The 12,887-nt window shown below is 40.5% G+C and overlaps 1 protein-coding gene across 1 annotated transcript in view; it reads right to left on the bottom strand.

Annotated features, from left to right (window-relative positions):
• The window catches only part of adgrb3 (adhesion G protein-coupled receptor B3), a gene marked incomplete at its 5' end in the record, with an annotated part of 110,280 nt that extends 97,659 nt beyond the window's left edge, over positions 1–12,621 (bottom strand). The window contains one exon of the mRNA XM_084561149.1: positions 11,868–12,621. Within this exon, the coding sequence (XP_084417275.1) occupies positions 11,868–12,621 (754 nt within the window). The remainder of the gene's footprint in view (positions 1–11,867) is intronic.
• Positions 12,622–12,887: the final 266 nt, after the last annotated feature.

Here is a 12,887-nt window from a genome sequence, read left to right as displayed (position 1 = left end):
TTGTTTAAGCAGGTGAAAATAAGCTATGTTTATGTTCAGGCTCAAATGCAGGAGAAGTGTGAACTTTTTATGACACCGCAAAGGAAATGGACCCGAGGCCATGGGTTTGAGTCTTCCTCTAACCAGAACAGCAATCGGCACGTAGCAATAGGGGTAGTTATTTAGAAACAACGTGATAATAACTCATTAATGAGTAGTTCCTGAATAACTCTGTATTAATGAAGTATTATTGAATATTTACTTCATAAATATCTGAACTGAAACAACAATTACTTACTTTAATGAGTAGTTCCTTAAAGAATTATACATTACTTTGTATTTACATAATTAATTACTCTTTTAGTGCATGCCCCTTGTAAAGTCAGTTATCATACAGAGTAGTTCCTCATTGCTTGATGTTTACCTCACACTGGCCTACCATTTGTCCCCTTATAAAAATGCGATACATCAAACTGAGTAGTTACTAAGTGTTCCCTCGTTTCTGGTTAATGACAAGTGGCTGCTACTGAGTTTCTGCTGAAGATTTGAATGGAAGTACAATTAAAGCAATAGTCTGTACTTACTCTAAAACCTTGAAAAAAAATATATATAACACACAAAGCATTTACCTGTTGCATAATCTGGATTGCGTACTATGAAATGCAATGTGAGCTGCGCTTGTACTTTCAAATGTTAGCCGGTTAAACTAAGACGGGGATGGAAGCATTTTGGGTAAAGCTTCAGTTCGCTTTGTAGAGCTGATATCAGACGTAAACTCCTATAACTTTATTTGCTCAAACCAATCGGGATGAAGGCTTATGCGATTCATGCATAAAATCCTCATGTTGTGGCATTTGTTGGCTCCAACATCAGATCAGGCAGTATGTGTTTATTGCAACAGCAAAGACAATGGATATATATCTCCAGATGGTTAGAAAATCACATCTGTGTCCCCAATCTAATTTCAGGGATAACTGTCCACACTGCTCTTTGTAGGTGATCAATAAGGAGTCATATGTTCACGCACTGTGAAGCCATCTACGCCGGTTGCCATAGTAAGGGGCTTATTATTGCATAGGTATGTTAACTGGAAGACCAGAGTAATACCAACAGGCTGCAGGCCCATCTTTTCTCTTCACGCCATAACAATGTCTAGTCGTGGTGCAGAACTCCGCCGCTGCACAAGACAGCATCAGTGACAGATGAGTTGAAGATGCGCAGCGATGTTGGCAGGCTAACCATGCTCTGAATGTGACGTCCGTGTTGTGTGTTCATCGCCAGCGGTGAAAAGGATAGTTTGAAATCTGATTCAAACAGGCAGACTGTGACACACACACACACAGTATCCAGAAATTCAAATCTGGTTTTGGCAAAGCCACGGATGTTTATTTCAAGCTCACTTGTAAATTAAGCTCCCCTGTGAAATTTGATAAACTATTCTTGATATGCCAGACATCGGTGGGTCCATACTGAGGACAGCCATCAATTACTGCCACTCAAGCTCGTTATTTTGCTCAGCCACACAAATCTGGATCCCAATTTCACTGACAAAAAAAACACCTGCAGTCAAGGCAACAATGGCCCTCCGTCCATTTTGTGTAAACAGTTATTTTATGCAGGATCACGGGGTAACTAATACACAACAGAAATCTAATAGTGAAATTGTAGTGCCAATTACAGATTATTTGTGTATCAGATCATGTGAAACCCTTTTTCATTGCATTTTTCAAACTATTTTCTTACACTTAAAATTGCCAACCTAGAAGGTTTTCAAAACCTGCAGACCAGATGATGAAAAAACGAATTACAAACTGAGTGTCTGTGGAGACGTTGCTGTTCAAAGTATAGACTGTATATAAATATGGACAACATCTTGCCACTTCCTTGCATTGGCCAAACTGACGCTATTTTCCCAGGGATAATGGTATGGTATGGCGACTGGTAGTTGCCATGGTCACATCCTGTTTCTATAGCGTAATAATTAACTAAAACGAAACTTAAACAAAAAAGTGACACTTGAACATGCTTCAACATTATATTAACTACCTAAAAAGACAGACACCATCCTTGAAATTTGGGGTGGGTGGAGCTTATGACCTATACTACAGCCAGTCACCAGGGGGAGCTCTACTTGCTTTGGCTTCACTTTTGAGGAGCAGTTCCACATCCATCTTTATACTACGAATTAAGCAGTTAGTTGCGGCCGTAGCCTTTTTTTGTTCTAAGTTCATTTTAATGCATAATAGGCCAACATCGTGACAGTTATTGGAGTATAGGTTTGTAACTAATCTCTGTTGACTAACACAACTGGCTACTATTGTTAAGTCATGATAGAAAAGAGATTCACCGCCATTAATTTCTCTCCATGCTGTGAGGGACACAGAGCTGTGGACGTGCTGACAATTTGGCACAGGAGTGCTGCAGGGTGATAATTTCTAAATCTCATTGTATGTTACACAACACTTCTCCTTACAGTGAGAGGAGCTGAATGTCCACAGTGCTCCATGGAAACATGCAGGCAGTGCGAGCAAATGTCAGCTGTCTTAGTTAGCGATGGCTGCCACCGAAATATTCCGTCCTGCATCTGTCAGGCAGTTGTGCTGACATTTGAACAACCCTTCCTTTCTTTTGAAATTTACCAAACTTGACAGTTAATATTTGTGTATCTCAACCGAAATGCGGCGGCTTTGTGATCTGAACAAATCCTGTAATTCACTAGCAATACTTACAGAACCAGAGCCATGAGGACATTTGTATTTTTTTTAGGCATGATAATTTCATGAACTGGACCAATTAGACAAACATTTAGTTTTCATGTTACTGTGAAATCGACATTGATTCATTACACATCATTACTCACAGCAAAATAATACCATTGATTTCTTATTATTTTGGCTGTTGTATGCCGCCAGCTGTTATGGCACAACAGTATATTATAGATAGTCAACTGTCTTCAATTTATTGTTATTATCCTTGCACATAAGATAAAAAACGACTTTTCATTTAAAGATAACTATGAAAAACTAATAACAATGGATAAACTGACGCTATTTTTGGGATGTGGGCAGCGCCATCATGCGACTTTGGAGTCTGCGCAGTACGGTGGACCATATGACCCGACCGCACTTCCACCAGACTCACTCGCATTTTCATTTAATTAATACTGCGACCTGCTCTAGCTCCACCAGTTACAATGAAATGTTGGATTATAGACTGTACTCATTGTTTGGTACAAAACCTGGTAGATAATGTCACATCCTGTTTCTATAGCGTCAAATAGCTAACTAAAACGAAACCTATCTAGAGAAGTGACAGTTGAACATGCATCAATAGTACATTAACTACCTAAAATGACAGAAACCATTCTTGAAAAAAATAGATAAAATGTATTTTAGTGTTTTAGTTTGGCGCAAGTCCCCTCCACTAACGTGGAGGGGGTGGAGTTTATGACCTATACTGCAGCCAGACACCAGGGGGAGCTCTACTTGCACTGGCTTCACTTTTGATGAGCAGTTCCACTGTCCATCTTTATACTGTCTATGGACTGCACATACATATTTAATACTTGAACATATGTTTAACATCTTCTACAGAATTTTGTTTCTTTAATCATTATTGCTTGTAGTGTAATATTTTAGTTCTCTTTTGTAAAAGTTAACGGTCTCCTATGAGCAAAAAACAAGACTGTGTTTTATTTGGAAAAGATGGAACAGAGGGCACCCAATAGAGTTTGCGTACGGGAGGTAGAGACAGGTGCGTTCAGTCTGGATTTTCCTCTTCCTGACAAATCACGGGGGATTTTCCTATCTCCAGCGTTATCACACAATTTCACATAGAATAGACTAAAATAACTCAAACGGCAGGTGTTAGCACTTAAGGTCTAATAGATGTTAGATTATATTTAGAAATGCATTAGTGCTTGTCGCTGCTATCTGTGCATTTTTCAAATGCTTACCGCACTAATAATGCAAAGTGTTTTCCGTGGGATGTGTAGTCTACGCGATATTGTTGTATGACACTAATTATGTAAGCGTATGTGCTGCCCTAGATCATGGAGTACCATGTAAGTTTAAAGGAAGCATCCATTACAGCTACATGAGGACACTTGCCATACCCTGCAGAGGGACCGCAACTGAGAGCGGCTACAGAAGCCCCTTGAGAAAAAAAAATTGGATTTTTCCTCCACTTTCCCACATAGACAGTGTTTTTGAGTGACAGACTCATTTGCCAGGTTTTGTGGGCGGATGTTTATGCAAATGCCTCTCCTCTGTGGGCTGAAATAGCCATCCAGTGACAGGCCAAAACTAACTGGGTTGAAATGCAGGAGCATGCAACTGAGAGGCTGAAAGCAGTGCATAATTCACATCAAAATCTCTGGCACTGCACAACAAGGGCTTGATAAAATTCTGCCACATTAAACCAGCCCACACAAAAGTTGGGATACAATTTTTTTCTAAAACAAATAAAAAAATAAAAAAGTCTTATAAAAAAAAAAACATCAGCACATTTGACAGTGTTTATCTGCACTAAGTGCTTCAAAGACTCACATCACAACTGCAAGGCAAAGCTGTAATAGACTCAAGTGAATGTTTTCTTTGAAGGATGAACGGTGTTGTTGCTCTGGCTCGATTTTGCATTCTAAATGAATTTGTCATATGAGAATCACAATCGCTGTTGTCCAAATTTGTTTTTACAACAAGCTGAACTGCTCCTCTCTGCTGTAAAGCGGAGATACCCAACCTTCATTTCACACTGAGTTCTTGTTGGATATAATGAAATCAAGTTCCCAGTGTTCCCTCTCCTCTTGAGAACGAGCCCGCAGCAATAATATTTTCTTTTGTTATGGCAGGAAATCAGAAATCATTGCGCTGAATTATGCATATGATGGCAGTAGACAAATCTAATTTGTGTAATAAGATGAGACAGCCGTCTTCATCTGCACAGATTCATTGCTTGTTATGTTTGCATTCACATAGAAACCTTTTTGAAGTCAAAGGAAACTAGATCACAACAGTGGCTATTCCTTTGATTTGTAAGGTCCACTTATCATTAACTCGTAAATTGCAAAGTAGACACTGTGTGCGCTGTGATGTGGAAGAAAGACATGCTGTTACAAATGGAAGTGTTTCCGTGACGAGCATGCATTGTTGCAGTGCAGTAGCATGCTTTCTGCAGCCTTTTTGGCAAAGAACAGCTGGAAGCTTCAGCCATGCACACGCTACAGCAGTGTGCTGTGTTACGAGATGTAAATTAAGTCGCTGCTGCAAAAGAAAATCTGCCTTTTTTTTTTTCAGTGAAATAACCTCAGTTGTTCCCACTGCTCAAAAAGACAAGAGCATATGTCATCTGGAAATATTTCAAAATGTTCTAAAATGTTTAAAATTATGCAAATTGATAGAGGCCCGGTAAATTAAACAGCTGAAGCGCTGACAGGATAAAGATCTGCTGCTTTTTTTACCTCTTTATATTTTACCTCTCTGAATTTGTAATGCTAACAGTGCATCAAACCAGCCAGTTAAACACGCTCACTGTCTACCAACGCAGCGGCGGTTCAGATTTGTCACTTTGTGTTATTTTTATTTAATAGCCAAAGCTGAAAGAGTTGAATGGGAGCCTGAATGCTAAACAGGCGGATCTGCGGCGTTTCAAGAAGAATTTATGAGCAGTTGTGGGAGCTGCTGTGCGGTGTGGAAATACAGGCACGCAAATCTACCACTGTTTGCTGTATATAAGAAAAAAATAAAACTTGCAGGTCACACACACACACTCACATACACATTAATAAATCACACGTGCACGTTTCCTCATTGCTTTAAGCAGGATTTAACCAGCGGGGATGAGAGGTGTTGCTGCCTCACATCAAAGAATTAGACACGACTGTACATAATCCATTACTCTGATTACAATCCCTGCTGTAATATGACATTATTATAGCCAACAACTGTTACTCACAAATTTTATTACAATTGTATTTAGTGTAGGCTGTAAATTTAAAAAGGAGGATTTGTCACCTCTGTTCCATGACACTGCAAAAGAGCTGGGGATGGAGTCTGGCTTGATGCACTAATTTAAGACATTTGAACCTGTCCGGGCCATTTCAAGGTACTTTGCTTTAATATGTAATTTTCTGAAGTGCTTACATTTCCTGTTACATTCCAACCCAAATATAGTCACTACTTACTTTTCTGATTGATATTTTACAAGATATATAATGACCATATAAAATAAAATGCACTTCCAGAGATTAAAATACCTTATAATATAGGAAATAGTGAAAATTAACCAAGTAAACTAATAAGATGCTACTTTAAGGCAACAGTACAGTAAACTGATAATATAATTTATAATTATAACACTAACTGACTCATTACTTAAGAGACTGTGAATGTACATTCAGCCAAGAATGCATACGTGTCAGATTGAGATGATACCTGCAAAAAGACATCACCTGTTTCCACATGAGCGGGTTTTTAACATTAAATATATCCATTATCGTTTCCGGTATGTAGTCACAATTCCTCCTTGCGATGCTTTCAGCATGGTCTGAAACCCATAAATCATGTCCTCACTTTTTAAATTGTATTTCAGGTTTTCTCCCAGACTCTCTGCATTTCACTGCATCCCGTCTGCAGCTCCGGTTGTGACAACACGGGGCTTTAATTTACTCTGAGGCAGTTTTGCGGTGCGCAGTCTGGGTGTATGGTGGAGGGTTATCACTCCGACTTCCAATTGTCATGCTGCTGAAATAGAGCCTCAAGACTGAGCTCGGCAATCCATGTCAAATGAACAACCGTATTCACAGCTGATCTGCATCCTCCCCACTGCCTGGTTATCAGTGTTAGAATCACAGCTAGGGCTGCAGTGCGTGGAAATGGGAAGTAGCTCTACTTAGAAATGAAGTGAATGTCAAAATATTTGGGATTCCTGATTAACACCAATTTACTGTGGTTGGAGCATATAAATATATTACTTTTAGGGGAACTGAGTCCTGTGAAATAGCAAATAGTGGAAAAATAAGTTGGAAACTGTTTTTTAATAATGCAAATGTCACTTCTATGTGGGATTATATACTATACATATTTACAAGCCTTATATTTCCAATATCAAGCCTCGTGTGGTAGAGCCTTATGCGTTCATGCATACTTTATCATGACTTTGGGATGGCTGGAAAATTGCAACTTTTGTGTTTCCAAAGAACCCATTCGTGTCAAGACCCTTAAACTGCTTTTAAGAACCGTGGTTCTGTGTCACGGTCTTAAATGAAAGACTCACCTCAGAGCCTCGTGAATTTTTATATCCAGAAATAACCCGGGCCATTTCAAGAGTGGACAGTTCATACATGCATATCTTTGTGCTACACGCAGCCCCACACCGCTCCGGCTACCCCAGACTCCATTATCTTTTCCTCAAGAATCTTGTGGAAGTCCTTTTTGGTGAATCGCCTGACCTCATTTCAGCGGTTTTCTATATACTTTTGACAAGACTGACAGGGACTGACCCAAAGCTGTGGAACTGATTAGAGCATAAACCGTAATCGTTACACACTCGTTTCATCTTTTTTTGAATAGGCAAAATTTAATATTTTGTACTATTAATGGATGAAGAGGATGAGCGGCTCTTCGACGCTCATCCTACAGGGCCCTACAGTCTAGCAAGGTCTTTGACTTGAACTTTCTTTACTGTTTCTATCCCACCACAGAAAGATGAATAAAAAATGGAAACTGTAAAGACAGCTACATAATCAGGAAGAAAATACTGCATCCATAAACTGAAGAGCTGAACAGAGGAACCATTAACAGGCAGTTAAACATCTGAAATTCTAAAAAGGCGCAATAACTGAGCCCACGGTTTCACGAGGGACTTGGACATGTAATATTTAGGATATTTACCATAACTAAAGAGAAATAATGCATGTCAAAGATAAAACAGATTCTGCACTGTTGATCTGAGCTCTCTCCTTCACTGAATTGGAACTAAAATGGCCTCCAAGTGTACCGAACAATGGGGGTGAGCATAATGCAGTGTGACTACTGAGTGACTTGACTGAGATCCAAAGTGAATAAAAGGCCTCACTATGTGAGGCAGCGAGCCTGAGCTGCTGCAGTGCTCAGGACTTTGGCGGGTGACAGTGCATTATAACGCTTCACACACATTTCATTTGCCAATAAATCCCATTGCCATTTTCCACATGCCACGCGGCTGCGTCGTCAGAAACTGTGATAATCAAATGAGCGTCAGCGTAAAGTCGTATTATCTTTCCCTGAAACTTGGAATTCTCCCTCCCTCTTTCAGTTTTGCAGGGCTTGACATAAATGACCTCTTTTAAAGAAAAGCTAAATAAAGAATTGATATAGATGATACATATTTCATATTGCATGTTAAGAGTAAAATCAGTGTTCACAGTTGTCTCTGAAGTGGAAAACACAGGATCAAATATGTGATGCAAGAGTCATTTCTAACCTACTTTCTGTACTAACAATGGATTTGGAGACCCATTTGTGGACTCATTAAATATTAATCTGAATATTTCACGAGTTTCAGTTCGTTGGACACATTATTGGGTTTTAGTCTTTATCTCCAGAAAGCATCTTTCTACCACTGTCACATTTATCCCCCTTTTGTCACTCTTACGTTTAATTCATGCACACCATTGAAATAGGAAATGGGGAAGAGATGGGTACAGTAGCATGACCTAAAATATCTGACAGAATTAAACTTTTCATTTTAAAAAGCCACAATAATTTATGGGGGAAAAAAAAAAAGACGTAACTGTCACAATTCCTGTCACGTTTTTCACAGAACTGCGAGAATCTTGGCATGAATTTCACTGTTCGAGGCTTCGGTAACAGCGAACGCCTTGGCGGACATGCAACAAAGCACATTCTTCTCATAACAATGACACTCCTTGACCCTAATCCTCTGAAACATTCAACCAAATCAAAGAAAATCTTCCCTTAGCAAAGCACAATGGACTCCACTCAGGGACTGACAAAGAGAATGACAGTGTGATGCTGTATTCCACCTGGAGCCAAGGGAAATTTGTGCATGGTTTGAGTAGTGCAACATGAATGTGAGGATTTGAAGCTTGCATGAATGCATCTGCTGAGGATGTGAAAAGGACATACACTTCTAAAATATCTGGTTGCAGTTGCTGTCTGGCTACTGAAAGCATCTTTACGTGCTGTCTTTCAGGATGGAGAATCTCTAAGGCTTCTTTCTAGCAGGCTTTTACTTAAAGCTGCTTTTAATTTGGCCGCTCCAAAATTCGGACTTCACCCTAGCTGGAGTCTATTTGAGCATTCGTTGAACTGACAGCAAAAGAAAATAAATATATAAATAAAAAAATCACCCAGGACTCCACAGCAAGATGGTAAAGAGTGAAGGCAGCTCATTCACTTACGAGCAGCTAAGAGTCATCAGTCTACTTGATTTTGATTGTGTGGGATGTGGTTAGAAACCCACACCAACACAGGATGCAGGGTGAAACGAAGAGAATTAGATCTGTCCTGTTGTGAGTGCCACTGTGCCACTGTGCTGCCTCCTTTTACAACTTTTATTCATGAAACGGGCGAATGTGATAAAAATAAAACTGCATAAATGAGTCATCCGAGTAGTACATCTGGACTTCGGCGTGTCACTGTGGCTTTTCAAAATGCCACAATATCAAGGAGCGCGGTCCGTCTTTTGTCTGAATAATCACCTTAAATAGTTAAGAGCTTTAACCTTTAAAATGTTGTTATCCTCAGCCTGCGTTGGAACACCAGCGGGTTATTTCAGTGGCACGGCTGGAGTACACAACCTCCAGCCCTGCTTTTCTTTGATGTGCTCCGAAGCCATCCTCTACCAGGAACCGAGAAGATCAAAGACACGCGATTTTATCAAATGAAGCTCTTGTCGACTGTTTGTAATGCTTTATTCTTCATCGGGAACACCCACCCTGTCGCCATGATGCCACAGGAGACACAGTGCTCTTTTAAACCCAGTGGTGATCTCCCCGTTATCCAGATGAAAACGGATTTATTCAAACCTCCCATCAACCGACACTATAAATAGAAGCTTGTGGAAAATCTTCTGAGAGGGGGGAGAAAAAAAAAAAATAAGCTGTGCTCTTAAGCTGTTATTAACATGCGGATAGAAAAATGCCAAATGTTATTTGGGAGCAGACAATTTTTTTCTTCTGTGAAAATAAGCAGCATGCTTCCTGGTAGAGTTTGCGACATGATCGTGAGATTCATAGATGATGAATTTATCTCATAAAATACACACACACACACACACACACACGTAGCTGAGTCATACATTCTGCTGTTACTGCACATGCCTCTTGACTGCAGGCTGAACTGTTACGGTAATTTGCATCAGATGCTGTATGCATTATCGCTTAAGGGCTCTGGTGGAAGGGTAGGCGAACGGTTTGCGCTCGTCATCCAACTTGATGGAGGTTAGCCACTTAATAAAGCATGTGGAAATTGGCAGGAAGAGCACCTCAGGTAGTATTACAAAAAAAAAAACATGCCAAAAAACTGCGACGTAGCAGCACTCTGCAGGAGTCAACTGAACAGCTGAACTACTCCAATCAATATTCATCTGTTCTTCTTGATTAGAAAACAGCCACTTGCTATCCAGGGTGCTGTTATAGCAACTGTTATTTTGGTAAATGCCACAAGGGAGCTAGCGCCATATCGTTCCTGCTATCGTTGTTTTGTTTTTTTTTGCTCCCCCCCAAAATCTGAGCATTGACTCATTATTTTTGGTTCAGCGTGCCGTGATGAACGCCCCTTCTTTCTTTTTTTTGTCGCGGTAAACGCACCTCAGCTCTGAAGTATGTGGCGTATTCCTCTGGGCTTTTTTCTCTGCTATCTGTCAGAATGCAAGCAGCTATGTGTCAAGAAGGGCTTTCTTTGTAATTCATAAAAAAAGCTACAGAATCGTGTTAACTACAAAATAAATAAATAAATAGAAAAAAACTCCCCCTGCTTGCTGGTGACAATAATGCACCATCAATGTTATGACCCTTATTTTAACAGTTTACTCTTAAATGTTCATTCAGGTGTCTACCTGTGGATGTGTGTGGACGGATGTGTGTTTTATGTACGCTAACAGATACAATAATGTACAGCCGCAAACAGGTCAGGGCTTCTGTTGTAATAGCTCAGTTCCAGCATGTTGTGAAGGCACGTTGCATTGCTCTATGGCAACACTGGAAACACATGGAAACATCCCTAAAGAACAGCTCTTAAAATGAGAATATTCTTTCATCAACGTTTTTTAACGATTTTTTTACTAAACTCCTAAACCAACAAGTTGTAAATGTTGCATTGCTTGAGCCATGTGATCCCATCAGGCACTGCTGCATCCATGATCCCAGTCGTTCCACGTGACATAGATGCCAATAAAGAAATGACGGATGTGTCCATATTGACCACATATTGGCCACTGTATGGATGACATTGACATAAATGTATAAACACACACAAGAATATATATATATATATTTTTTTTTTTTTGGATTTGCAGCCATTTTAAGTCAGAGCTGATGTGTACAAAAACAGCCATTTTAAATTCACAGCAATGCATTTTGAATTCAGTGCCACCCGAATGAAAGACCCCACCCCCCCTTCCCCAATCCTTTAGGTGGTTTGGTTTGTGCTGGTGTGGTCTTTGCTGCACCCAACTCCTCTTGCAGCTTTTGTTCTGAGCCAACTACAGTCCATACTACGTCTATGTGTGCTCTTTGTTTCATGGGCCATCACACTTCAAACATGCAATTAGGGCAAAGATAGGAGTGACTGACGTGCACATTTTTATTGATTACTGTCATATCTATGCATACAGTGGTCCATTAAGCTCTACTTTAGCATCAAGGAGGAAGATGACGCGATACTCACCTTCTTTAGGAGGCCGTTTCACTTCCGCGCTCAGATTGCAGACCTGCCCGGCTTGTAGTTGGGGTGACAAGCAACCCTCCGTTTGTGGATTTAAAGGTAAAACCACGTTGTTGAGCATGAGCATGCTCTCTGATTCTCCATCGCCTAAATGCTGAGGACATGTGCATTTCGTGTACACGATCCCACACGTCTCCACCGTCCCTTTCTCTAGTTTCAGGCAGTTTTCCAGCCACGTACAAAGCACCTGACACCCGAACTGGCTAGGGCTCGCCTTGTTCAGCACCAAAAACTCCACAATAGACTTCTCCTCCTCATCCAGCTTCTGTGGCGTCAATCCATTGTAATCGTAAGGGAAAACTCTCCGTAGCTGAACGAAATTCTTGTCATACAGCAGAAATATGTAAATATTCTTGGAGTCGCACAGGTACACTATAGACTCGTTGACTTTCAGCAACTCGTTGATCTTTTCGTGTGAGTAGTGGTCGAACTGATAAGCAAGCAAAGAGTATTCAGAGCAGCTCAAGTCTCGCTTGTATAGCTTCAGGTAGATGCTGTATTTGGTAGGGTCTGGGTTCTCCAGCGTCCATGTACAGTTTGTATAGTTCTTGGGAAACATCTCAGTCACCGAATATGATCCATAAATGACCCCCTTGACCAGAGTGGAACACCAATAATCTTGGGCACCAGTTAATCCAAACATAACCAGAAGATAGGTGGAAAATATATAAATCAACAGGTTTCGAACAGCCTTCATCCTATGTCATTTGGCCTGCAAGGGGGGAGATGAAGAGAATTACACAAAGGGATGTTAAACCAGAACCCACAAGACACATGATGGATGATCTTTGTGAAGTCTGATTGAACGGCTTCACATAGTTCTTATTACGTCCTGCCACGAGGAGGGGGGGGGAGAAGACACATTAACCTTAGCAACATGTCTTTTGCGTCCCCATCCTGCCTCCTCCATCACTATACTTTGTGCAAACATTGCCACCTTGTGGTTGCTCCCGCCGCCATTTA

Source organism: Chelon labrosus (assembly GCF_963514085.1).
Source record: "Chelon labrosus genome assembly, chromosome: 15".
NCBI classification, from domain to species: domain Eukaryota; kingdom Metazoa; phylum Chordata; class Actinopteri; order Mugiliformes; family Mugilidae; genus Chelon; species Chelon labrosus.
Note: the sequence above shows the minus strand (reverse complement) of the source record. Positions and strands in the feature narration are given on the sequence as shown.